Source organism: Sander vitreus, chromosome 9, assembly GCF_031162955.1.
Source record: "Sander vitreus isolate 19-12246 chromosome 9, sanVit1, whole genome shotgun sequence".
NCBI classification, from domain to species: Eukaryota; Metazoa; Chordata; class Actinopteri; order Perciformes; family Percidae; genus Sander; species Sander vitreus.
This window is the reverse complement of record NC_135863.1, coordinates 27,852,960-27,880,685: the sequence shown is the minus strand read 5'-3', so window position 1 is coordinate 27,880,685 and position 27,726 is coordinate 27,852,960. Positions and strand designations below refer to the sequence as shown.

Genomic DNA, 27,726 nt, shown 5'->3' with positions numbered 1-27,726 from the left:
CTGGCTCGGCAAACGTGCAACCGATTAAGCTGCGATGAGCGGACCACACTAAGTCAAGCTGCGCTTTTTCAGTTATCCTGGATTTCTTCATTCTACTTTTGTGCAACAGGCCCCTGGTTTCTTGCTAATCGAATGCGTCTCTAGCGTTAAACAAGCTACCGCAAACCGGCGGTTAGCTGCTACCGCTAGCTTTCGGGGCAGATGGTAAATCGCTATTTTATACCACTAACAAGGCTCAAAATAGCACCTCACTTCCACAGTGTTCGACTGGTCATGTTTTCCAAGATGGCGCCCTCATGTAAACATGAACGCTACTGTCTTTATAAACTATCTTTTTAATAAACTGTCTGTACACTTACAAAGTTCTCAATGCTTCGGTTTACATGTAGGGACCCTCATTATGCTACCGTTGAAGTGTGGTGCTATTTTGAGCCTTGTTAGTGGTATAAAATAGCGATTTACCATCTGCCCCGAAAGCTAGCGTTAGCAGCTAACCACCGGTTTGCAGTAGCTTGTTTAAAGCTAGAGACACATTGAATTAGCATGAAAACATATCCCAGAGAACGTTTGACTCGGTACACGTGTTATTAACCCTTAGGTTAATTTTGCGCCGGAATTGCCTTTAATCTGAATCTTTACACCTGTCGTTTGGCCGGGTTTAAATCAGCATCACACAAACACGCCCCCCTCATGTGACTTGTCAGTCTAACCCTGCCAATCAGCTAACCACGCCCACTGCTCCAAAGACACCAGACTGATATTATAACATCATTCAAATATGTTAATTATTCCGTTATTGTTTCTTCTTTGTTCCCCTGCCCTGACCTTTCCTAAATACCTATTCTGCACATGCCTATATCGTCATAATGATAGAATAACGTTTAGAAAACCAAATAGATTGTAATTGGTTTGAAGAAATGCCAATAAACCAGAGCATGTTTTTCTGCCATCCCGTAATGTTGTGTGGACTAGCCAGACCCTCCTTCGCAGCGCTGTGGAGGAAGGTCTGGCAATGCGAGACTATGTTAACCCTAACCCTTTCCCACTGCTGCTGAGAAAAATCCCAGAAGAAACACTGCTCAATATTAGAACTTGTGTCTGAACTAAGGGCTCATAGTTTTCTAAAAGCTGCTGTATATATGCTTCCAGTAAGTATGCATTAACAGCAGGATGTTCTCCTCTAGGCCATGCACCTGGTGTACCGGGCCCTGGAGAAGGAGCCTGTTCCTGCACTCCTCCCCTCTGCACTCATCCCTCCATCTAAGAGGAAGAAGAGTCTGGGCTCAGTGGCTGGCTCTGTGCCTGGAATACCCGCAAGCCCCCCACCACCAAAAGACTCGCTACGCTCCACACCCTCCCACGGCAGCATGAACTCACTCAACAGCACCGGCAGCCTGTCGCCCAAACACACACTGAAGTCTGGACAGGTAATACACACTATATACACTACATAATATTATACACACCTACAGACTAGAGCTGAAGATCTCCTTCTTAATTTCTATCATTTTACATGGGCTTGGACTCCGGGTTGCGCTCCGGGTTGCGCGGTAAATGAGCGGTCAGGTGATGCGTTCTGATTAGCGCGAAAATGGATGCTGAGGAGGTGAAAATGGATGCTGAGGAGGAGAAAATGGATGCTGAGGAGGTGAAACGGAGGTGAAACGGAGGCTGGCCTCTGGCGATTACGTTTTGGTTGCACCGGCAAAGAAAGCAAAGTCTGAGGTGTGGAAAACTTTTGACCATGTGCATAATGAGAATAATGAGCCAGTGGGTTATGTGAAATGCAAAAGATGTGACATTCTTTTAAAGTAGGCTACGACAGAAAGAAAAGAGCTATGTGCGTGCACATATTTGAATAATGTCGGGCTATAAATGGGTTCGGGCTTTTAAAAAGCTGTCAATCAAAATGTACTTGTCGGGCTCGGTCTGAATTCTGTCGGGCCTAACCTTTAAGGCCCGATTACAGCTCTACTACAGACACCTGAATCAGTGAACACACAATAATCCACAACAAGAAATCACACTGGTACAAAAACATTGTTAAAAGTTATCCTCTTTGCGGGCAATTATGATGTGACAACCAGTGGAGGACCATAGTATCTAGACACTAGGCCTCGGCCTTATTCAAAATATTGACTAAGTTCAGTCACAGTGCAGTCTGCATGGAGTGCTGCTCAGGTGTGAAGAAAGTGTCCCCCTCCGGTGCTCTTCAGCTTGGGGATCCAAGTGTACAAGGGTTTAAGGACACTGAGGCATTCAGGAGGGTAAAGTTTAAAAAGCCTTTATTATATTTCTTGGCTAAATCATTAAAACACGGCAACGCGTGTCGGCCGTTGAGGCCTTCATTAAGGCAAGTATAAAATGTTTGCATTTGAACTGTATCTTATAGTCATAATCATCAGTAATGTGGATATAATGACTAAGTGGGTAAAGGCAAATAATAGAACAGTTACAACAGTCTGGTAAGTTCAGAAAATGACATCACTTTGCTGTAATGCTGCCTTTAAAACCAGTAAAAGACAAACGCTTATGTCATATTACGATATTCAAAATCTAAGACGATATCTAGTCTCATATCACGATATCGATATAATATCGATATATTGCCCAGCTCTAGTATCTTATAGCCTATTGGCCAGTGGTCACATGCTCTGTAGGTAAAGACTCACATGATTGTTGTGGACAGATAGTCACATGACAGACCATATTCAGCAGTAAATCAATCAGCAATAGTGAAACCTAATATAAAGACAAAAATAGCAATATACAAGGAAAGAAAAAATAAATACTAAACATTTAAACCTCTTAGACAGAGCAGCCTATCCCATCATGTATCAGGACTAGAGTTGTCAGTCTTCCTCTATAATACCATTCGTTATATTCAAATAATATTTGATAATAATAATATTTGAATATTTAATGCTCAAATGCAGCCTGTTATAAATATGTACTACACTACTCAGGCTTATGCATTGTCAATGCAACTATAAGCAAGTGGTTGTTGTTACACGTTCTGTCCACTAGAGGAACTTCCAACATCAGCCTGGCCTTGAAGGGGACCTACGTCATGGCGCATTGCATTTCTGGCACGCTGTTTACATTATTTTCCACCACGCACACAGCGACAAACACAAATCAACAGAGAACTCTGTAATGAAACATTATCTAACGAGTGTAGTGAAGCGACTCTGTTGTAAAGGCTAACGTTGCTCGGTTAGCACGACATGTTAGAAAGCACAGCCGAAATAATAACTAAGCCAAACGGTACTGCCACTACCATTTTAGTGATTTATAAGCAACCTGTTTCTTGCAGATTGTCACATTACTGAGAATACAGCTGTTAGAAGGTAATATATGAAGTGGAAGCTAACTCTGACAGCTGTAGGGCAGCTAACATAAACTTTAGCTGTCTCCATGAAGCTCCCAGCTAAGCTCCTATAACTGGCGACGCAGTTAGGAAACCAGAACAAGTATTGATAACATAAGCATTATTTCCCATCCTTCTTCCGATTTCCAGCCGCAGCCTGTCACTCCTCCCTGTACTAACGTTACTCGGTACGTAATGTTAGCTCACAATGCCTTGTGTTTCTCACTCCCATAACTTATTGTTCATCAGACATGAAAAGAGGGAGATTAGCTAATGTTAGCCAACCTATTTATAAAAAAAATAAATAAAAAAAAATCACATTCGAATCGTAATGTCAGCATTTGAATAGTATTTATTTTTTTTCTATTTGAATTATATTCGACTTTGGGAATTCGTTCCAACAGCCCTAGTCAGGACAACAAAAAATATATTAGGGATGTCGCGAAAACCGGTACTTCGGTACCAACTCGGTCCCAAAATTCTGCAAACGTGCCGTTACTCATTTTTCCACAGTACCGTAGGTACCGGGGGATGGAATTCTTCCAGACCTGACGGGGGCAGTATATACACCTAACGTAAAAAATGTTCTAGACTGCCGCTAAATGCTAAAGAAGAACACCGACCAGCACGGAAAAACAGCGAATTGCCCCTCATCTCCCTGTACGGCTTGACCGCATTCAGCTTCTGGCTTTACCGTACATCTACGGCGGCGTCTTTCACGACTTCACCTGGGACTCCCAAACCCCAAGTGAGTCGGCAGAGGGAAATACTCTGCCGTTGTCACAACCTAACGTGTGCTCCGATAGCGTTTGTTTTAACTGACCTCTATAACATCAGTTAACTTTAACCAGCCCGGTTCTTTGTGAAAAACGACAACGGCAGAGAGAAACGGACGTAACTAAACATGCTTGCTGTCTGGGAGTTCCGGGTGAACTCATGAAAGACGGTACCGTACGCTGGCTGCGTGGTGATGCCAGGCTTCAAAGCAACGGGCTGTGGTGTCCAGAAGACTGACGTTTTCGTTGTTGTAAATCACGCTCTCCTTGCCCCCTCCACTCCACACCATAACAGAAAGAAGAGTGATATGACGCTGCCCACCGTGGTATCGACTTTAGTATCGAGTATTGTGTACTTTTGTTGGTATCGTGACATCCCTAATAAATAAATAAATAAATAAATATATATTTATTTTTTCTTTTTGTATGTATATATATACAAAACTTCTGTATGTCTCTCAGCATTCAGGCATGAGGGACACACTGGCCAAAACAGCACATGTCGTTTACAGGATGCTGATGCTTAACAAGAATAGGAACTTTACCCTCCTGAGTGCCTTAGTGTCCTTAAACCCCATATATTGACAAAGTTATTAAAACATTTCGACCCTATTGGACATTGAAGTGACAGCTTAGGGTCACAGTAGCCTTACTAACGTAGTTCTCAGTCGCCCCTGCCGTTACTATCCGCCATGCTAACATTAACGTTAGCTGCCTCAGTGAATGCAAAGCCTCGTTAGTTGAACCTTGCGAAATCCCCCTCAACGAATTCCACTTTCTCCTCCTTTTCTTTTTCCCCCTCAAAATAAAAATTAATGGGCTTCACGTCATAACGTTAACTTTTAGCCTATCGTACCTTAACCTTTTTTCAGTGTTGTTCACCGTCCTCTCACTCTACACCGGCTGCATTATCATAGTGCAAACAGGGCTCACATGAATAGCCTAGCACTGGATTATTGTCTGATCATGTTGCCTTTGCTCTACAGCTTAAGTATGTAAATAATTCTGAATATATTGCTTTTTTTTGCTCTTATATTATTGTACATCTTTTCCCTTTTTATTAAAAGTATTGGTATTATTACTTTTATTGTTAGCATTGTTATTATTGCTACCGTTTTTATTTTAATTTTTTTTTATAAGCCTCCTGTGGACAGGTTTTGAAAATTAGCATGTGTGCTGAAACACTCAAGCCATGCATCTGGATCATCTAATGTAATTGTAGTATCCATGTTAAATAAAAATCTAATTATAATATAACAGAAAAGATTACTGCGATTGGGGCATTGCTGAACTGTGGGGGGGGGGGAAAGGATTACAGTAGGTTGTAATCTTTGCTTTGACAATGTAAATTATTTTTATATTTCACACATCTATTTTTAGCAGTATTTAGTTAAATACTCACTGTAGAGCCCTGCACTAATGCGCACGCACACACACACCTGGACAGGTAAGACACAATATTGCTGGAAGGTGTCAAAGGACATGATAGAACTGGAAGTTAATATTGTGGGTAAAATAAATGGAAAACGTTTCATATGGTTTAGTGATTCACATATTACAAAACTGAACCGATAAACAAAGTCTACTAATCTGCTCTTCCGTATAACATGGTAAATGGTTTGGTCGAGACTACATAACTTACTACATATGCATCTCCATCTGTCTTAGCATTCACTGAACTGGGTGGTCCCAGTGTCAGACCGTGGTCGCTATGACGACATCTTCCTGAAGACCGACGCTGATCTGGACGGTTTTGTCAGCGGACATGAAGTAAAAGACATCTTCATGCAGTCTGGACTTTCTCAGAACCTCCTGGCCCATATATGGTAGGGACTCAGACTCACTCATGTTTCATACCTGAGTTTTTTATTTCTTGGCTAGGCACCACTTTGAGTTTATAAGTTGTAACTAATGGCCTGTAATAAATCAGTTCCAGATTGTGCACTTCTGTCAGTCAAGGGGTTCTTTCCACAATCCAAGAGTCAAAGAGCTGGTATCATCTGTGCTTACAAAAATCAGTGAGTTTGAGTTTCAGGATCTTTTACATAGTGCTTTTCTACCTTAGCAGTTTCACAATTTGCCTCTCATTCACCCACCAATGGTGGCAGAGCTGCCATGCAAGGTGCTGGCCTGCCTTTGGGAGCCACTTTGGGTTCAGGGTCTAGCTCAAGGACATGCAGACAGGATGAGCTGGGGAGAAAAAAAAAAAAAAAAGCACCTCCTGAGCTACAGCTGCCCCAGTATATAAGCCTACTGGAATTTAAGGGTTGAGACCCGAGTATGAAACTGAAAGGGTTCACTTAACCCTTTTGACTTCAGGGTCACATTGACCCATTTAAATGGGTCAGAAAAAGGGATGTAGAAATAAGCACTGAATGTGTAGGAGAGGACTACAATTTAAAAGTCATTGAAAGTTGATGGGAAGACAAGGGTTAAGAACTTGGCCTAGTTTAGTACTGTGAAATCAAGAGATGTGGCAATACCCTTGTTCTGCCACACAAGGGTGAGAAACACCTGACCAATGCTGGTGAATTTAGCCATGGGTGGGAAAATCCATCACCTGCCAGTGGCCAAAGAGACTTTACTGTCCATCCCCACTAAAGCTAAATGACTTTAGTCAGTGGTGAATTGCAACCAGGACTGAAAGCTTGTGCAAATGCTGACCACACACCCACCCAGTTGTTCAAAACTGAGTTCAAGAACCCAAAAACCCAGCCCTTGATTTTACGACACCAAATACTCAGAAGTCAATATATCAGCCTTTATTTTTCCCAATCATGCAATTTAAAGACACTGCCATCTTCAGACTCCAGCTTTCATCTGGCTGTTGGGTGGGAGTGCCTTTCCCAGGTGGATCCCCACTGTTAGTCCATACTCCTTGGTGGCATGTTTCTCACAGACCTCGGGCTTCAGTTGGTAACCCTCTTCGTCAAAGCAATCCAAGGGAGTGAAGGAAAGTGGTTTCTCTCCCAGGAGGCCTTGCAGTCGTTGACACCAGCCTTCCAGCATGGTGCTGCGTGCCTCATGAGGAATGTAAGATGGAGCCCAGAAGATCTGAGGAGCCAGAACCTGGAAGCCACAGTAGTGCAGGATGCCATTCTGCAAGAAAACCCACACAAGTCACATCTGTTAGTCTTGCAGGGCAAGTCTGGCGACACCATCCATTCCATGATAGAAGTTGGCGTGGTTCTCATTTTTTAATGAGAACTGTTGTGTCACCAAGTTCTGATGCAGTGATGGCAGCTCACAAAATAGTCTTGGGAAACATGCAGGGAGCCATCTGGATACATGGTTGAATGCAATTTGCTTTTACTAGTGTTGTCCAAGTCCCAGTTAGTGTAAATCTTCACAATCATTTCCCGAAAGAATGAAGCAAGCCTGCCTTTTTGCACAAAATTTCTTCAAAACTGCCGTTTGTGTGTAACTTGCTAGTGTCTTTTCCCTTAGCGAAGGGATTTTAAAACAGCAGAGAAAACCGAGTGGAAGGTGAGGATGTTAGGCAATTCTCAGAAGTTTACTTGAGTTTATCCCGACTAACAGTCGGTGAACAGTTTAATGCTTGGAGTCAAATCTGATGTAGTACCTGTAGTGGCCACAGTGTGACATTCATGTCTCCATTAATGCCATTTGCACTGAACATGGACTCAGGAGACCCAGTGGTGAAGGACAGCATAGCTTTCTTGTCCTGTGCAGAAAAGCCAATAAATGTAAAGAGGAAAAAAGCGTAAGCCCAGTAATGCTATATAAACCTCTCAATTCATCCCTTACCTTGAAAACTCCCTGACTGTATCGCTTCTCTTGGGAGTACGCATAGCCCAGTGTGAGCACACGGTCGATCCAGCCCTTCATGATAGCTGGAACGGTGAACCAGTACATGGGGAACTGAGGCGTAGAGTTTAAAGTTAGGGCAGCAATAAGGATTAATCTTAAACAGGATTTTCCCGAGCAGTTTCTGGCAGCATCTAAGCTAAATGGGACAAAAACTTAACCCATGTGTTGATGTCGGGTCACATTGACCTGAAGTTTGTTTTATAGCAGAAAAATATGGGGACGTAGAAATAAGTGCTGAAAAGAAATTTAAAATGTTGGGAAAAGCAAACTGAAAAAAGTCAGGAAAAGTGTTTTCTCAAGGTTGAAGGGAAGACAAGGGTTAAGGAAACCCCCCCCCCCCACATCAAACTAAGACTTACATTTTAGCTAAAGCAACTGCCAATTAAGTGCTTTCAACCTTAAAGGTGCAAACTCCCAAGTAGTAAGTGCAGCTTTAATACAACGCTGCACTTACTACTTGGAGTTTAAGCTTTGAGTGGTCCTTTCCCAAAGTTTTAGACAGATATGGTGAGAATGGTCCAAATTGCATAATTGAGTATTTTTGTTTTTTAAGACCCCTCAACCAAATATGTGCATCCATGTCTTTGACCAACCCAGGGAAAACTGATTAGTTTGGTCTATAAAAAAAAAATTCCAAATCCCAAGATTACAGCCTCAAACATTGTCCACAACTCAAGAGTCAGTTTACTGTCATAGGAGCCGAGAAAACATCACAGTAAAGCTGGAAATCAGAATTCACTTTTAGAAAAAAATAGATGAAATTCAGAGAAAAATTAGTTGGCAATTAAGTTTGGTAGTTGACAAAAACTCATTAATCTTTGCGGCTTAAAGTTAAATTACGTAGAGCACTTATCACAAGCACATTAGCATCACTCACTCTACCTGAAAGATGACGAGGTCTGCCTGAGTGAGTTTACGTTGTTCCTCCGTGATGTCAGCGCACAGTTTCCCTTCCTCCCATGCCAGTTTAGTCTCCTCCGCATAACGGAAGTGATCAGCATTTTTAACTTCTCCTGCAGAGACAATGCATTTGCTTAGCCTCTCAAGACCACAATCAAGAGAACTTTTTGAATTACAGGGAGATAGTTAAATACACACATACCGGTGATGTCCTCGGCAGTAGCAGTGGCTTTAAACTTCATGGCATACAGGTCAGATACTTCTACTGTGCAATCCTGGGCGGTCAAAGCTTTCACTGCAGCATCTTTAGCTGCAGCGCTGAATGAGCCAGCGCTCTGGTGGGCGTACACGATCAACACTTTCTTTGCTGCTAAACCGAAAAAAGAACACATCAGATCAGAACATCTGCAAGACAAACACGTACAACAGAAGCTACTTAAAATTAGCAGGTGAGACGCAGACCATGAGAACCCTCAGCAAATACGAGAACACAGCAGAAAAACTCACCCATCCTGAAGCGAGCTGCCAATTGTAAATGATGCACTTTGCAGTTAGCTGGTGTGTTGCTAGATCAACTAATTCTGCTTACTGATGCCTGTTTTATACCCCACTCTCAACACGCAGCCTACTGGCTCATTAGCACTCTCACAGGTGCTGTCAATCAGCAATCAAGGTCTTCAGTCGTTCAGCTGGTATCGCTCAGGCCCCTCATCAACATATCTTCAAATCTCTTACTGAACCTGGACAGCGTTATTAAGTGGGAAATGGAATGTATGTACCACTAAAAGCAAAAATATGTACATAGATAGATACACAGACAGTCAGTCTTAATCCAAAACTGGGACATTCCAAGTTTTGTAGCAGCAAGTTACAGGGACATACACACATACTCACTCACTCACTCACTCACACACACACAAACAGGAAATACAAGAAATATAGTAGAAATAATAAATAAGATAACAAAAGATCAAAATGCAAGAACCACTGAAAAGATATATACTTGGAGGAATGAAAAGAATGTACATGTATATACAAGTGTAGAGAAATCTGTACAACCTTCATATATAGTACAATAACAAAATAAAATATGTATAATATTAAATATGAAGTAAACAGGGTGTCTTATTAGAAAGTGGTACCATTAGATCTACCAGTGTCAGAAAAGTGCTGTACAATAAAACCAAGTATTTACCATTTTGAAATCACTTGCTCAAAATGTAAAAAATGTAACACCCTGTCATTTTATGACAGATGTCACTCATGCTGACACAACTATCAGCTTATCAAGTGCTTAATGGAAATGTGTTTGCAAACCAGTGGCAGTTTAGACCAGGCCATATGATTTTTCTTTTTTACCAAAATGGCTAGATTCACTGCTTCCATCTCAGTTCTTGTGTATTGTTCATGTTGGCTTGTGCACATTAGAGAAACCATGTTGTTCTCTACTACAGCGCTGGGAAACGCTAGTCTTGGGTATGGTGTTTTCTTTATTAAGGAACTATCAGTCTTTAGCGATGTTACCGGGAGCAAATCAGTGAAATACAGTAGGAAGTCAAGTTAGGATAGAGTGGCCCCGATTTGTTTGATCGCTTTCACCCAGGATATTTATTCAAATAGAATAAGCAACAGTTGACTCCTAAACTTTTGGTGTGTGGTTTGGTGGGCAACATATTTAAGCCACAAATGTCTGTATGTATGTTCAATTTTTTTTGCAAATGTTGTGGAATGTCAAATGATTTCGTGAGGAGAGTGGAGACTCCTTCCTGAAGAGTAGGGCTGCACAATATAAAGAAAATATCTGATTACGATTATATTGACGGATATTGCGATTGCGATATAATTCACGAAATTGGAGGGAATGATCATTTTTGTATCATTATTCTCATTTTCATCAAAAATTCAAACCCTTATAGTGTAGTCCTGTCCTGCTCAACCGTGTGGTCAGAACTGAATGTGTTTGTGTTGAATGTCTGCTCTTCCCTGCAGGGCTCTGGCAGACACGAGGCAGATAGGCAAGCTGACCAGGGAGCAATTTGGCCTGGCCATGTATCTCATCCAGCAGAAAGTCAGCAAGGGCGTGGACCCTCCACAGGCCCTGACTGCCGACATGATCCCCCCGTCTGAGAGAGGCACTCCGGTACCAGTAGGTCCCTCACACACAAACACCTCATGTTTACTAGAGCTGAGGGAGATATCTGTATGTCTGTCTATTAGCAGTTAGGCTTCCTGCACACTGGCTGCGTGGCGTGAGCGTGGCGTTTCTGTTGCGTGTCAGTTGCGTGGCGTTTTCTATGTCTTATGACACGGAGCTGCTGCTGCTAGCCTTATGTGTACACATGTATGTTTCCCATTGATAAAATGAAATAATAGCGTGTATACTTCATGTTAAACATAAATATAGACTGATTTGATTACAGCAAAGACAACGTCGGCAGTATTGACGGCAAAATAGGCTACAGAACATTTTGTTCAGTATTGACAGGTGCAATATTTGAAAATCGATAATTATATATATTTCTTTTTTAATTACATTTATATCTGCATTCATGTCAAAACCTAGAGACTTTTTTAACATCAAAATGTCATTTATTAAATGTATTTGTGTCAAAATGACATATAAACATCTTTTCCTATTCTATTTTGCCTGGAACGCCTCCAACGCGCTTGCGTGTCGTGTGAAAAATAGACGTCGGTCCTATTTCTAGTTGAGACGTGCCTGAGACGTGCGTGTCACGCAGGCAGCGTGCAAGCTCTAACCTGTTAACATGGAAGCCGAAATAAAAACGGACACGCCACGCAGCTGACACGCTCACGCCACACAGCCAGTGTGCAGGAGGCCTTAGAGCGGATCATCCAGTAATCTTAGGGTCGGTGGCTCGATCCCCAGCTCCTTAGTGTTCTTGGGCCTGCACCTTGCATGGTAACACGCTGCCGTCTGTGTATGTGCGTGCGTGCGTGCCTGTGTGCGTGCCTGCATAAATTGTACAGCCGTTTGGATGAAAGTGCTCTATAAATACTAAAGCTGCAAACATTAATTTCAACTATTAGATTAATCAGCAACTATTTTGATCTTCGATTAATCGGTTTGAGTCATTTCTTTTATGAAAAACAGTAAATATTCTCTGATTCCAGCTTCTTAAATGTGAATATTTTCTAGTTTCTTCACTCCTCTGTGACAGTGAACTGAATATATTTGAGTTGTGGACAGAACAAGACATTTTAGGATGTCATCTTGGGCAAACCTATCGGTCTAATCATGTGGAGTGATATGATAAAATGCAGCTACCTGTTTGGTCATGATAGCTACACTACACCCACCACAGTCAGTAAGGACTGAGCCTTTGTACACGTGGGCGTGCTCAACCAAATGAGCTACCAGGGCGCCCACTGAAAAGTTTTTTTTAAGTGAGAATATTTTGTCTTGCTTTAATCCCTGAGCCTATCAACACCCTTGAAGGCTCCGGTGCCCCCGACGGTCAAAGCTGCTCCAGTGTCGTACGTAAGGCAGCATATATAACTGAAGTGCAATAAAAAATCCCAACCCTGTACGCTTCAGTTGCAAATACACCCTTGCTTATTAATGATGACTTTTTCAAAATGTTTACATTTTTTATTTTGACATGGGATGAGTTATAGCTGTTGCTCTTTTTGATCACCATTGTCAGAAAACTAAGACATTTCTCCATGGCTGCAGAGTTTGTCAGGATACATGACCCCAGTGGGATCAGAGATGGCTGCTCTGTCCGAGATGAGACGGGTGAGTCAATACTTCTCCTTCTCTTCTCTCCTCTCATATTTCTCCTGCTCTTTGCATATTTGGGCATAAAGGTGTACATATGGTTCTGCTAGACATCCTGTTTCTTGAGCTATACCAGTTTCCCAATCTTAAAAAAACTAGCTTATTTGGTGGAAGACAACTTGAAAATATAACCCACATAGACATGTTTCACGTAAATGAAAAACTTTAGTAGAGGTAAATCAGATATATCAAAGATATGTACTGCCCACTGTTTCTCTTATTAACTCTTTCACTGCTCTTCCTCCTCTCTCAGGCTATAATGTTGAAGTTGTGGGTAGGTAACATGGACCTACAGTGTATTGACCTATAAATGCTTTCAGTGGCTGGCCGTTCTGGCTGATTACTGGAAAGCATTTGCAAGACCATTCTCTTCATTCCTACAGTGCAGTGACATTGTCTCACCCTGTCAACTGTCTGCCGATCAAGAAAAGATTCAAGATCGCTGTTCGTTGGCAATCAGGATTCTTTTAGTTATGATAGCAGTTGTTTATAGCTCTGGTATTAATTAGCCTAAAGTTCAATCAATCAATCAAATCAAGAGCATCCTGTGTTCTTCAGATAAGTGCAACAGTACTCCTGTATAATAAAAGAATAGCTTCTAAGGCTGGGCTGCTCAAAGTCCGGACCAAGGTCTGCATCCAGACCGAACTGTACGTCAATCCGAACACAGCCCATATCTTCATCATCGTCATTTTCTATTGATCACCCGATTCGTTTTGGGCAGCACCTAAGCCGAATGAATGTAGCTGAAAGACTTTTCTCAGATCTACTGATTGTAGTTGGACTTTGTTAGCAAGTTTAGTCTTTAAGCTTTTTGAATGTTATTTATTTATCTTCTCTAGCAGCGTTTTAGACACAGATATGGTGATAATAATGCAACAAAATGATGTGATAAAGAGACGCAAAACTACCTCAGAGAGACACAACACGACTACAAACAATATCCAACAAAGAGACACAAAATCATTGGGGACGTTAAGTTTTTCAGTTGAAAAAACGTCACATTTTCTTGAGTTTTTATTCTCAAAGCTTATCATTTTGGTGCTGGTGATTTTCCTTTGGGGCTGGCTAAAACCTTTTTTGTGGGGGGCGCCACCAATTCCTCTATGCAGGAAGAACCCTGCCCTGGGGACAGACTGACAGGCAAGAGGTTTGTAGGGACAGGTTTGAGAGAACAGAGGTAGATAGGGAGGGGTTTTTATTTTGTGTTGTGTGTTAAATGTTCTACATAAATAACATAATGTAAATAGGATAAATAGGTTTGGACTTATTAACGGAACAATTATTTGTTTTTTTTATTACAGAGAGAGAGAGTAGGCTGCTGGAAAAAAGGTGCTGTTGGATACTGGTACAAAAGTTGACCAGGAAAGCCGAGTACTCAATTTGAATGTATGTTGCTTAAAGGCAGTGACACACCGAGCCGATAATCGGCCGTCGGACAGTCTGGCGAGGTCAGCGACTCGAGTCTGTTCGGCGTGTTCCGTGCCGTCGTCCGTACGAGGAACTGTCGGCCTTCATTTTGGCCGACCTGACATGTTGCATCGGAGGGCGGGCAGTCTGACTCCATGACCAATCTGATTGGTGGAGTGCTAACCCGGAAATGACGAGCGGGATCGAGCGTGACTAGAGCCTCTCAAAATCTGACGAAAATTTTTTAAACTGACCTTTGTCGATCTGAAATGAAGACAGATTCAGCAACTGCACGGCCTATTTCTCGCTTAAAATGTTTTGAGAAACACATTTCGGTGAACTATTTTAGTAAAATACGAGATCGTATTCTGAACAAGCTGCCATGACAGTTTGGCTTTGAATTTCCCGGAGAAACCAGACCCACGGTGACGCGTTCCTCCAATCAGCTGCCGTTTTACATTTTTTGGCCGACAATACAGATTAGCTCCGCCTGCTGTTATGGAGACGCATTACACGCTCAAGTCGGCGTCGCTTCGGTGTGTTCTGAGGCACTTTCTGGTGGAGCCGACTGATCTGTCCGACTAACTTTTCTGCCAACGGTCAGCCGTCGGGTTAGTGTGTCAGGGGCTTAAGAGTTATTGTGTATTTCGTTACCAATTGTTTCTGACCTCTGACCCTAAATACAAAATCAGATGTGGACCTTGAGCAATACGTTTGAGAACCCCAGTTCTAAGGGCTTTCTTTAGTTTAAAAAAAAAAAGTGTCTCCACACTCTTGGACTAGCGTCACAAACAAATGCTAGTGGACAGTATACTTGAACTTTGTTGAATACCACCTTCATGAAAACGTTTTGAACATTCTCAGAGGGCTGAATATTAGTCCTTTTTTTTTTTTTTTTTGTGCAAATCCTGAATCTTTCCTCTCCTTGGCAGTTTGTCAGCGGTGGTGACACTCCCCCCCCCCCCACATGTTGGTGATTGACCCGGCTGCTGCTCCTCTTATTGAGCACTGGTTTCTCTCCTATCCTCTTTTTTTCCTCCCTCTCCTTCCTTTTGGCCTGGTCTACCATGGTGGTACCATTTCATAAATCCCACTTCACTTCAACAAATGAAGTTAACGTTGCCAACCTCGTTTTTTTTTTTTTTTTTTTGTCTTCCACTATTTCTCTCCTTCTCTCTCTGTCTGCCTGTGTCTTTCTCTACAGGACAGCTCAAGTTCAGTGGGTTCGGGGGAGTTTACTGGGATCAAGGAGTTGGACGACATCAGCCAGGAGATAGCCCAGTTGCAGAGGTAACAAACAATATTACTGGCACCGCCAAAACAACGTGAAAGCACCGACCACGTGAACCGCTTTCACTTTAACAGAATTAGGGATAGATCGATTATCGGGTCGTTTTTCGGCAGTTTGCAGATTTTCTGTATCTGCGTTTTATTTGCCTGATAACCGATAAAGTTAATGAATTAAAAGGTGGTCTACTTTCTCTCGGCTACAGCTCTGTGTGTGTCCCTCTGCTTCGCTTTCACTCACCACTGAGTCTGACTTAATGTCCCGCCCACAACACTATCTGACTCTCTGTTACTGGGTATTATGTCGAAAGTTTCTCATTTATTAAATAATTGCTTAAAGCATTTAAACAAAGTTTTGTGTTGGAGTTTGTAACATTCCAAAATCTTAATTTTGACTTAAAGATTTTCATTTTCACTGTAAATGTAATATCGGTTCCAAATATCGGTTATCGGTTTCAAAACCAGTATCGGTCGATCCCTAAACAGAATTTTCAAAGCTGCATAGAAAGTGAATGGATGGTTACATCACAACTTTTAATATTTTAAGCATCAGAGTAACACTTAGTACCAGTATATCGTTCAGTAAAGCATTTATTTTGTAGCACGTCTTTTTCAGCCAAAACATAATGCAGTAACAACAATAGCAAGCATTTGTAGCCATTTGCAAATGTTCTTCACAAGTAATTATTGCCTCGTCATTTCAGAGATACAACTTTGAATTTAATTTCAGTTTCACTGTTAGTTACTATTCACGATGACAAATGCAATTGGTGATGGTCTGTGTCAAAGCTCTTTGAGTTTTGCCAAACCTGTCACTTGTACGTAGGCAGCCAACACGCCCTCACATCTCAGTTAACCTCTAACATGAGCTCCCTCTCTCATCCATTGTCATCATTATTATCACTTTCTATAGTGATAATAAGAGTCCGACTGCATCATGCCTTGACTAGTATGATCCTGGTGTGTTACACCCACAATCTTTTTGGCCATGTCTTTTCAAAACTACAAAAGAAATAGGCTAGGATAATTAATATTCTTTAAACAAGGAAGCTGTTTTCCCCACATTAAAAAGCAATTGATCATCCGACCACCAACACTGACAACTGAAGCTACAAGGCAGGCACACATCTGTGTATTTTTTGTAGAAACATGATGACAAGTTGAAATATTATAAGCACAGGTCACTGTTTTCAGAAAAACTCTATCACAGCACAATTGTTTTAACTACGTTAACCCTATTTTTTAAAGTACTCTTTTAGTAGTGGCTTATCATGCCAACATAAGAATCCTAAGGTCGACCACAGGCCTCCATGTTAGTTAAGTCTATTGGTGTTCCTCTTATGAACACATTAAGGATGTGCATCTCCGGTGTGAGGCCCATGTGATACCTATCTCGATGCATTGCCAATGATTCGATACATTAAAATATACATATGCAGCAACTACCGATGCAATAGGACTCACCCCCTATTGCGATGTAGTCCAATGTTGAAACAGAACGTCAATAGAGCACACTACAGTAGAACTAGCCAATCACAGCACAGTAGAGTGGGACTAGGCTAAGCACTTGGGAAAAGGAATAACGCTGCTGTGACCTCCATGGGCGTAAATTTCATCTAACAGATGAGGGGGGCAATAAACATAACATTTCTTAAGAGCAATTATTGAAGGGGACACATATAATACAGACAACACTGTACTTGGTTAGGATATGTGTAGTTGTGGAACTCCAGCAACTGAGTACTGAGCCTTCTAGCAAGCAAGCTAACTAACTAGCCAGCTGGCTGGCCACTAAATAAGTTAAATGTAACCACTTAATGTTTTATCCGCACACTCTTGTCACAGCGTAGAAAAGCACAGCGCTCTCGCCAGATGAGTGTGTTTGGCAAATTTTCTTAAAGCAGTGTGTAGCATGAAAGCACGGTGGGTGGAGATAGCATATTAGCTAATTAACTATCCATTAAGCTACCAAACAAGCTAGGTAACTTTATACCTGCTAACATAGCGGAGTCGTGGAAAAATACATTACATTTTTTTTTTGTCATGACTAATTTATTAATGACTCAGCATCACCTGTGTTAGAGTAAAATAATCACTTCATCCGATGTTTAAAGTGAATAAAACAGCCCACTTACTGACGCAACCCGTTCTCTCGACGAGCCTCAACCAACCTATGCTGCGTTCCAGACACAATTTTTAGCCCGTAAATTACGACTTCAAGTCATGACTCACGACTTGGTCGCGTTCCAGGCAAAGTCACGACAAACCCTTCTAGCTAGCGGCTACCTAACGTTGGCGTTAGCTAGCGCTAGCTGATACTAGCGATTTCTAGTCGGCGACATATTTTGGGCTTCATTTAATAAACATAACCTGTAGTAGTACACAATCGTATGTGTATTGTTTTGATTACAATGTGCGGAATTACTTTACGTTGCCTATTTATGTCTATTTATTTCTATGTATCACCGCTAATCACCGGCGTCTGTACTGTAAGTTACATGTTTGATTGCCGTTTTAGGGCACTTTCACGGGTAGAAGGTTGTGAAAACACGGATTATGGGTTGCCTGGAACGCAGCATTAAGTTCTGCGTACCGTTAACGTAAAGGGAGAAAACCAAGCAGTAGACCAAACCACTGTGAGGCAAGGGAAGGGGGACTAAAAATGTTTCTAAACTTAAAATGCATTTGCAGTTGTATTGTTTTACTACTTACACAATTATTTGAAGTATATATTATGTACAATATACACAGCGTGGTTTTAATGATATTTTTAGGGGGGGACAACCCTCAGATAGAGTGGGTCCTGACCCCCACAATACCCCTGTATACCTATGGTCCAACCATTTATTTATTTTTTGTGATAAAATGCACACTTGAAAAGGAAATCAAACATTAACATGCTATCAAACGTGGATGAGCTTTACTACTCATCTTGGCTTTGCCTCATCCCGCTGCTTTCTTCCATCCATCCATCCATCCACCCAGCCAACCGCCCACTTCTTATGATGTGTGTATTTTATCAACTTTTTGTTTGTTCACCACTTACTCTCCATGCTGCGTCAGCACTCTTGCCTTTACCCAGTGGAATACTCTCAGGTAAACACACCAGCCACTGTACATCTATGGACTGGAATTCTGTCCAATCTACTGTGACACCCAGAGTGAGCAGTGGTTCTGCCTACTACTTATTTTGCATAGTGCTTATCAGTAGGCTTCACATATGTTCAGATTTGCTTAATTTTATTGTCTGAGGTCAAGATGCAGAGTTTGGTAAAGGATAGGTTTACAATTTTCCAAGTCTGTCTTGTGCCCGTATTGACAATGGCACAAATGTTGCTTGCTGTAATCATTCCTCCTTTTCGTACTGGCACTGAAGAGATCAGTTCCAAATAATTTTTATTGTTAAGTGTTGTGGGACAATGTCTATAATCGTTATTGTATACATACTGTACATTCCAAAATCAAGTAGATATCTTACAAAGTATCAGACTTTTTGGTAAACAATTCCCTTTTTGTCTTACTTTCCCCGTCACTGCGACATGGAAAGCAATGGGGGATATTTGTACTATAAAGACTGTACCTTTGGAAGATACAGTACCCTCTTGATTTGTCTAACAAAATCTGCTGGAGCCTCATTCACTTCAGGTTAACTGTGGAATGTATTTTTGTAGTGAAGTAGTGATGATACATCGGCCGATATTCGCCTCGTTGACTGCCATCGGCCTATCGGCAAATTAGATGACATTTACCGATGGCAGTGGCCACTGTTTTGTTTCAATTTTGTATCAACGTTGTATTCCTTATGAAAAAGCTAGCCCTACTGTTCTAATTGCTTTACATTTAACTACATTTAATTTAGCTTTCACAAACAGAACATCTTTGTGGGGCTATGTAAATACTGAATAATTCTTCTCATTGCGTAGGTAGTTGTATAGCAGCTAAAAAGCTTTTGAAGCAGTTCTTTTTTCTAAAGAAACGTTATATAGGATATATGAGAAGGTTACATTTAAGGTTGTTGTGCAAATTTGTATGATTGATTGAATTTGTGCTCATTTAAATAGAGAACAGTTAATCATTTTTCATAATAAAGCAGTCCTTCCAGAAAAATGCAGAGTTTTTTGGTGATTGTTGCGGGCAAAAATCCTTGATTACGCTATGAAATTGCGGGAACTTGCAAAAACTGCGGTTTCATCATGGCTTCATCGCGGGGTTTGCAGCTTTTCGATGATGTTCACGTCGCGTAATTACGTCACTTCATGGCAACAGGGGAAAATGGCTGCTCTTGTGTGAAATAAACGCAACATTTTTCAACTTTCTGCTAAGATATATGTGTGACTTTTTTGCAACGAAAATGCGGGCATTATGAAATCCTGCAAGCCCCGCATATTTTGCGTGGAAATCGGCAATTTATGCGGCGAAAGTGCGGCGTATTTGAAAAAATGCGGCCCCCGCATAAATATGCGGACTTTGGCTGATTATGCATTGAATTATGCAATCGTATAATCGCGTTTTTCTGGAGGGACTGATGAAGACTTCTTTGTTTTCCTGGCACAAAAGGGGGAATAAATTACAGCAAAAACAAAATTAACGACAAAAACATGATCCGCTTCGGCTATCAGTATGGGCCCAGAATTTCACAATCGGTGCATCCCTATATATATTTGCACAGAAGGAGGACTGTGGATTTTGTCCCTCATCACTTAACATTGAAAGTGCATCTTTTAATGGCAATAATAGCAGTGATTACTGCAAGCAAAACCTGTTCCAATAGTCATTGGGCACCTCACTATTGTTTCAAAACAAACTTCAGACATTATGAAACTAGGATTCTGTCTGACACCCCAAAACTACTTAATTCAGCTTTAATGTGTACAGTGTGACAGTTGCACACAGCCACGTCAGAATGGAGGGAGGATGGGATCTTAGTTCACCTCACTCATACCAAAAACAAATATTGTTCTGCTCTACAGCATAACACAGGATTGCCCTCAGAAGAAATCAAATGCTGTGTATTTTAAGGGACACCAAGCTGAGCCCACAGAATAAATGTGTGGATGTGTGGAGCACATCATAATATCTTGTTGTCATAGCATAAAGAATCAGTATTTTGTTACCTTGTGGGACTCACAGTGTATACAAATATACACCTACTGTATATGGTTTCATCATGATTTTGACCGCACGGGTTCAAGTTTAATAATTTAAAAAGGCACACTCTTTCCTTTATAAGGACACACACACACACACACACACACACACACACAGTCGCCAGCGGCTGCACTTTTCCTGTCAGTTTTTATTTTGTCTCTGACATTGTGGATTGGATGGAATCCCAGTCCAGTGTCTTGTTACTCTGACATGTCGATGTGTGTACACAGCAGGGGGTTGGTAGTTATTTGATTCTGTTTCTGTTACAATGCTTATAATTATGTTTGTTTGTGTTTGTGTGCGCCCTTGTGTGCATATGTTTTTTTTGTGTGTATGTGTCAGGGAGAAGTACACTCTGGAGCAGGACATCAGGGAGACAGAGGAGGCCATCAGACACAAGAGTGCAGAGGTGCAGGTGAGGGCAACTTGATCAATTAGTTGCAGTATAAGTTCATCGCTATTTTGCAGCGGCACCGAGGCTCCGTGCGGTGCTTAGCACCCCTCAAGACGATTGTGATTGGTTTAAAGAAATGCCAATAAACCAGAGCATGTTTCCCTTCCCATCCTGGAATGCTGTGTGGACTAGCCAGACCTTCCTTCGCAGCGTTGTGGAGGAGGGTCTTGCAATGCGAGACTACACTTAAGTCAATCACCATTTTTCTATTTTCAAAGAGATATGGAAACCATAATGGTCTCTCCTTGCCCAGCATATACAAACATATACAGTGTTTCTATACAGGGCCAGTGTGTGCAGTGTGTATGTAGTGCGATAAACAGCTTGGTTTTATCTGACCACTTGTTTTTTTTATTTTTATGTGGCGTACACCTGACTTTGGCACGTGATACTTGATTGGCACCCATCGGTTGTTTTTGATTTATGTTCCCTCAGGAGATGCAGAATGACCTCGACATAGAGACGGCCAGCCTGCAAGAACTAGAGGCTCAGAAACAAGATGCCCAGGAGCGCCTGGAGGAGATGGACCAGCAGAAACATAAATTAGAGGACATGCTGAACGAAGTCAGGATGAAGTGCCAGGAAGAGTCTCAGATGGTGAGGAGGCGGGGAAGAACTGGGGGATGTGGGAGAATCTGAAAACAAGGCAGAAGTTTCCGCCCCTGTGACGCATTGCAATAGCTTTGCTACAGTGGCCACACAATCATTAGTAATGAAAAGTAATTTATTAAATTTATAATGTGTTAAGTGTTGGTGCTTTTCAAGTAGGGGTTTGTTTTACTGTTAAGCTGAATGCCAGAATTGCCAACAGGCAACTGAAAAGGCGCCAAAGGGAAGAAAGTTAAATGTCTTTAAAGGTCCCATATTATGCTCATTTTCGTCTATTTTTTTTTTAACTTGCTTTAATGTCCAAAAAACACATTATTTTTCTCATACCTCCAACCTTTGTCTGAAATGCTCCATTTTACCGCCTGTCTCTTTAAGCCCCCCTCCCGACAAAGCCCAGTCTGCTCTGATTGGTTAGCGTTTTTTCCGGGTCTTCCACATCTGCACTCTTGGAGTCTCTGCACCGTCATTGCAGCCGGGAAATGACTGTAACGACACAGTAGTGGCACTTTCTACCTATATGTCGTATAGTTGTGACTTCACAACTGTACGGAAGTCCTGACAGTTTGTTTAAAGGCACAGTTTCTGAATACGGGCTGTGTGCATTTCTCTGTAGATTGTGCGAAATCATCTGACAAAATCACCAAACGCAGTTAAAAACAACAGCTGTGCCGTAAGTTTGGCTTCATTTACTTGTAAAATGATCACACAGAGAGAAAGTTAGAAGCGATAGAATGTCTTTCTTACTTTCCCTCCTGCACAGCACACAGACCCTATCTGCAGTTCTACACGACGTGCCCACCACATGATGCGGCTGTAGCCCCGCTGCTGCTCCTCAGTCAGTGACAGGAGGTGATAGTGGCGGTCGCAAGAGAGAAAGACCTCGCTGTCTTTGGACAATACTGGCCTCTCTCTTTCACAGAAGTCGCTAGATTTGTCGCTAGTCGTCTTTTTGAACCTGCCCCCGCTGCTCTGCAGAGGCTCGTAAAGCAGCCGTGAACATGGAGCTGTGGCCCCGCAATCAGCCGTCTAGGGATATAGCAACTCCCCGCCCACGCTGCTGTACTGCACGTGCGGTAAACACACAGACGCACATACAGAGTTTCCTCGATTTATAGATAGATGGGACCTTTAATCATGTGTTGGCAGCATATGGTTTCAGAAATGCAGAATGGATTTCAAGGGCCATTGTCACTTGACAGGTTTCAATTTCATTCTCTTCTGCCTCAAGATCTCCAGTCTCCAGAGTCAGATCCACTCCCAGGAGTCAGACTTGCAAAGCCAGGAGGAGGAGCTGAGCCGGGCAAAGGCTGACCTGGGCCGGCTGCAGCAGGAGGAGAACCAGCTGGAGCAGAGCCTGGCTGCAGGCAAGATCCAACTGGAGACCATCATCAAGTCTCTGAAGGCCACGCAGGATGAGATCAACCAGGTAGGAAACAGGGCCTGTGTGTGTGTGTGTGTGTGTGTGCGTGTGCGTGTGCGTGTCTGTCTGTCTGAAAAGTGTCAACAGGGGGCATCATTGCACTGTATAATGTACTTCTTTATATCACTGATGTCAATATTTGGTACCCCTGTACTACTAGAGGAACTGGAACACAACAATTAGCTCTGTGTGTCTGTGTGTCTGTGTGTCTGTGTGTCTGTGTGTGTGTGTGTGTGTGTGTGTGTGTGTGTGTGTTTTTCATTGAACTTTGGCTGCAGTGGTGTGTCACCTGTTTCCTACCAGTCACTCATTTCTCACATACAACTTGACCACCTGTAGCGTACATACACAGCTCGACTCTAGACACACACGACGTGATGCATGATGCAGTCTCCATTCTCTCTCTTTAGCATCCCAGCTGTTGACTGCTTTTGGGAGGGGGGGGGGCAAGGCAATGGTAGGGGTAACACTGCATCATGCTGAGCCCTGATAAGATTACATTCTCCTGAATGTAGCCATATGAATGACGTTTATACTCTGCTCTACTCAGAAGGTCACATGGAGTGTTGAGGAGGCTCAGCAGTTGATTATTTCCTTATGCTCAACTGTAATAATATCCAGTCTTTTTGCTTCTAGGAACAGTCATGTTGATTTTAATGACAGTCCCCCTAAACCTTTTTATCATTCATAAAAATTCCACATATGGTCTGCTGCCCAGGGTTGTTCAGGAGTTCAGACAACTAAAGTGCATGTGGTCACTCTGAATCCATATCCTATCTTATATTATATGCAAGGATGTCCCTATTTTAGGAGGAAACTCCCTAAAGTGATACCCACAATCTGTCTGTGTGTCTATCTATCTTTTAGGTGTCAAAGGTGTCTGTAAAAACTTGATATTGTCTATTGTCACAGTGAACAGCTGCTGTGTTCAGTTTGGATTCAAGTCTGTTACAATTTAATGTGACAGTGACAGCTTTTATTAGCGAGAACTTATCTAAAATCACTCGTGCGGTAAAATACACTTGTTCACTCATGCTCAGCATTTTCCAAACTGCCACATTAAGGCAAAATGATAGTATGTTCAAAATAAGTTGTTCATGTTTCAAATGTCCTGTATAAAGCTATGTGCTTTATTTTCTGTATTTGAAGCCACTGACTGATGCAGAAGAAATTGCCTAGAGGCAATTTAAAGCATTGGTTGGCCCAAAATACAAGGAAGCATACTGTATTTTGGCATTACTTTACTCTATGGTGTCTGTCCATGTAGACAGTTTGGGATTTTTGGATTTTGTCTAGGTTTTTAAGACACTTGTTTCTGAGATCTCTGCCTCCACCCCAATACAATAGAGCTGAATGGAAATGAGTTTGTGTGGGTAAAGGCAAACAATAGACCAGCTAGCACATTCTGGTAAGTTCCAAAAATGACATCACTTTTACAACCTTTATACTCAAGAGATCATTGCGGACCTCATTTACAATGACTTCAAGTCATCACAATCTAGTCTCATATCACAATATCGTTCTATTGCCCAGCCCGCGGAATTTGTTTTTGCAGGATGGTAGGGGAAGACTCATGAATATTCATTAGGGAACTCATCCCTGAATGGCTAGTACTCGTTGCCTGCTCTGGTTGAGTTGGTTAGGTTTAGGCAAAAGGAGGGTTAGGTTTAGGCAAGAGGAGTGGGATTGGTTATGGTTAGGGTAAGAATTTCAGGGCGAGCCAATCAGGGATGAGTCTTCCCCTACCATCCTGCAAAAAAAAAAAAGAAGTGCGCCCAGCCCTACCATGGAGTAACTAAGACTCTGTACGGAGTATAATATTATTCACCTTTTATACATTGTACATTTTTGTAAGTGTGTGTGGGTTGTCTTTTAAAACTTATTATTAAATAAATAATAATTAATGTAATGTTTCATGTCTTTGAAACACCGTTCTACTTGGCTCCTTTGTAGTAGTGTAGAGGAAGAAATCTGACAGACATATAGGGCTGGGCGATAATTCAATATTCAAATAATTCAAATATATTTATCGTCTTTCAATGGAATGAAATTATATATCGAGATATCGTGATTTACAATTATGATATCTAAATTGATAATAACAAGCACATACTAACTCAATTTTCTCAGGAAATCTGTTGGGGAAACATTATGAGGGGAATAGCCTTTGAAGAATTGAGATTTTAACATCACACAATTTTTGTGCATGCATGTAAACATAGTCAGCATGTAGCGGGGAAAAAAGATGTATTTTTTCACTTGAAACTGTTTACTACATTATTGATGATTATTTAAAATCTCATTGTAAAAAATATTTTGTGAAAGCACCAACTGTCAACCCTACAATATCGTCGCAATGTCCACATCGATGTATTTGGTCAAGAATATGTTGATTTTCTCCATATCGCCCAGCCCTACAGACATATATCTAAAATAAAACCAAATAAATCTGTATGGCTAGATACCATCACTTGACTCTTAAATCTATTTTAAGTGGACATCTACTGTGGATCATAGTGTAGTTGTTGCAACTCCTCTGTTTCCATGCGGTAAACACTGCTGTTGGACACTGTGTTACACCTGTTTTTGTGCGTTCAAAACTCCAGCAGGTGTTTCAGAAGTAAGCTGCCCAAATCGAGACATCCACGCAGAGCTTTCTGAAGCAAGAAGACCATACAAGCGTAGTATCCATACTTCCTGTTGTCACTGAACTGTTTGTGTGTGTGTGTGTGTGTGTGTGTGTGTGTATCCTGCAGGCTCGCAGTAAGTTGTCCCAGATTCAGGACAGCCAACAGGAAGTGTCTAAAAGCATTGAGCAGTACAACAGCACCTTGAACGGAACCCACGGAGGCAGTATGACCAACCTCGCCGATATGAGCGAGGGCTTCAGTGACAGAGAGAACGGAGGATTCCCAGCCATGGTGAGAGCAGCACAGGTCAGGATCTCGAGTAGAACTCTGCTTTTACCTGATAACACGTTCAAATTCTAGACAAAAGGGCCTCTAACTGACGTGCTTTCAAGAGGCTAGAATGCAGCTATTATAAATAAAATAGTATGTAGTTCAAAAAAGACGATGTTGTGCACATCCATGTAGTTGCTGGTGTAGGACAAAAAAAGTGAATGTTCAAAGAAGGTAAAGTCTGCACTGTCTCACACCTGAGGAACGTTTTGTGCCTTATTTGCATTATTGCAGTATTTTTCCGTAGCATTACGCTGTTGTGCGGACTTTACCTTCTTTAAATAAAAAAGTATAAACAATCGATTTCACTTTTTTGAGATAATTGCTACAAAATTCACCAGACGTTCTCAGCGTCAGCGCAATTACCTGTTTTTGTCCACCCTACAACAGGAGTGGGCTATGTGCACCTTTCAGTGCGGGGGAAGGCCCCTGAAAGGCTCTAAGGTGGTGGGTTCTCCTACAGAAGAAGGGGTTTGTACGAAGTGTTATCCGACCAGATTGGAAATGAAAAATATTTTTAGTTTTTTTTTTCCAAACAGCCACACATGAAGGCAGGGGAAAATGCTGGGCGCCATAGAGAATCATTTAAATATGGGAGTATGACAGTCTCTCCTGGATGACATTTCATAGTGTTGCACTCAGTTGTACACGTGAAAGTGACAGAAATAGACAAGAATGATGAATGATGGATTGTCGTTTTCGGAAAGTTACACAGCCCCCAAAAATCGGACATCGCAAAGGTGTCTGAAACTGGCAGCCAGCGTTGTAGTCGAATCACCAACTGTCGAGTCAGTAGTCTTGAGTCCCCAGTGTTTGAGTCCAAGTCCCCAAAGAATAGCGACTTGAGTCAGAGTGCAGGACTCGATTACTCTCCTTCTCCATCATTGCCTACTACCCCTTAATGTAGTCAAAAACGTCATCCAACTTCCAAGTCCTATGTCATGAATGCTCGAGTCCAAGTCATCGGTGCGCGACCCCAAGTCGAGTCACGAGTCCCGAGAGTAGCGAATTAAGTCTGAGTCCAGGACTTGAGTACTCCATCACTGCCGGAAGCTTAACATTGTTTTAAATACAAGAAGTAGTCTGTCAAACCTTTTCTTTCAAAAAATAAAAACAAGCGTTTAATTGCAGCCTTTTTTAGAGTTCCATTATTCCACTCGTAGTTTGGTTATCCCCTTTCCCTCTCCCCTTTGCCCAGGCCTATTATCATCTAGACAAGAGATCAGCAGCAGTCTGCAAACTGCAGCATGCCAAATTCTTAGCTGTCATTTCTGTCATTTGAACCGTCTTTTGCTCGAACCTTGGTTATTAATTTTCTCCCTGACTCTCCGTTGTGTTCCCTGAAGACTGCACTTCACTCATAATAACATAATTACCTTGGCTCAGTCCCCTCTCACTCCTGGCAAACAGCTCTTGGGATCAACGATGGGATCGGACTCAGGGCTTCCTATGAACAACAGTGCAGATGTTCTAATTTACCATAACAACGTAGGGCTGCACGCACGCACACACGCACGCACACACAGAGGAATGGTGCAGTCCAGACACGAGCTTCCTCTTCACCAGGCTTTGAGTCAGAGTAGCAGAGTGCATACAAAGAAAGGCAAACTGCAAAAAAGAAAAGAAAATTGCTCCTGTTTTTTTTAAAGTGAAATTCAATCTGGGGGGGGTGATGGGGTGGTGTGTGTCTGTGCTGTAATTAGGGCAGGCTTTCCTCTCCCGAGCTCTTTGGGTAGATTTCTGCACTTCTGGCTAAGTG

At 41.9% G+C, this 27,726-nt stretch overlaps 2 protein-coding genes across 7 annotated transcripts in view; one reads left to right on the top strand and one right to left on the bottom strand.

Annotated features, from left to right (window-relative positions):
* eps15l1a (epidermal growth factor receptor pathway substrate 15-like 1a) overlaps window positions 1-27,726 on the top strand; it is a 66,847-nt gene that overhangs the window by 11,088 nt on the left and 28,033 nt on the right. For 3 of the 6 annotated variants that reach the window (XM_078259507.1, XM_078259503.1, XM_078259506.1), the window contains exons 9-18: window positions 1,185-1,427; window positions 5,815-5,972; window positions 10,867-11,023; window positions 12,575-12,637; window positions 12,933-12,953; window positions 15,294-15,379; window positions 20,867-20,939; window positions 21,414-21,575; window positions 22,816-23,013; window positions 25,764-25,943. In XM_078259507.1, the coding sequence (XP_078115633.1) occupies window positions 1,185-1,427; window positions 5,815-5,972; window positions 10,867-11,023; window positions 12,575-12,637; window positions 12,933-12,953; window positions 15,294-15,379; window positions 20,867-20,939; window positions 21,414-21,575; window positions 22,816-23,013; window positions 25,764-25,943 (1,341 nt within the window). The remainder of the gene's footprint in view (window positions 1-1,184; window positions 1,428-5,814; window positions 5,973-10,866; window positions 11,024-12,574; window positions 12,638-12,932; window positions 12,954-15,293; window positions 15,380-20,866; window positions 20,940-21,413; window positions 21,576-22,815; window positions 23,014-25,763; window positions 25,944-27,726) is intronic. The other 3 variants (XM_078259504.1, XM_078259508.1, XM_078259505.1) reach the window with 3 other exon arrangements.
* On the bottom strand, window positions 6,870-9,388 carry LOC144522989 (ribosyldihydronicotinamide dehydrogenase [quinone]-like). The gene is made up of 6 exons (XM_078258231.1): window positions 9,385-9,388; window positions 9,080-9,247; window positions 8,860-8,990; window positions 7,915-8,028; window positions 7,730-7,831; window positions 6,870-7,245 (listed from the first exon to the last, which is right to left on the bottom strand). The coding sequence occupies exons 1-6, from the start codon at window positions 9,386-9,388 to the stop codon at window positions 6,949-6,951; spliced, it is 816 nt and encodes a 271-aa protein (XP_078114357.1). The 3' UTR covers window positions 6,870-6,948.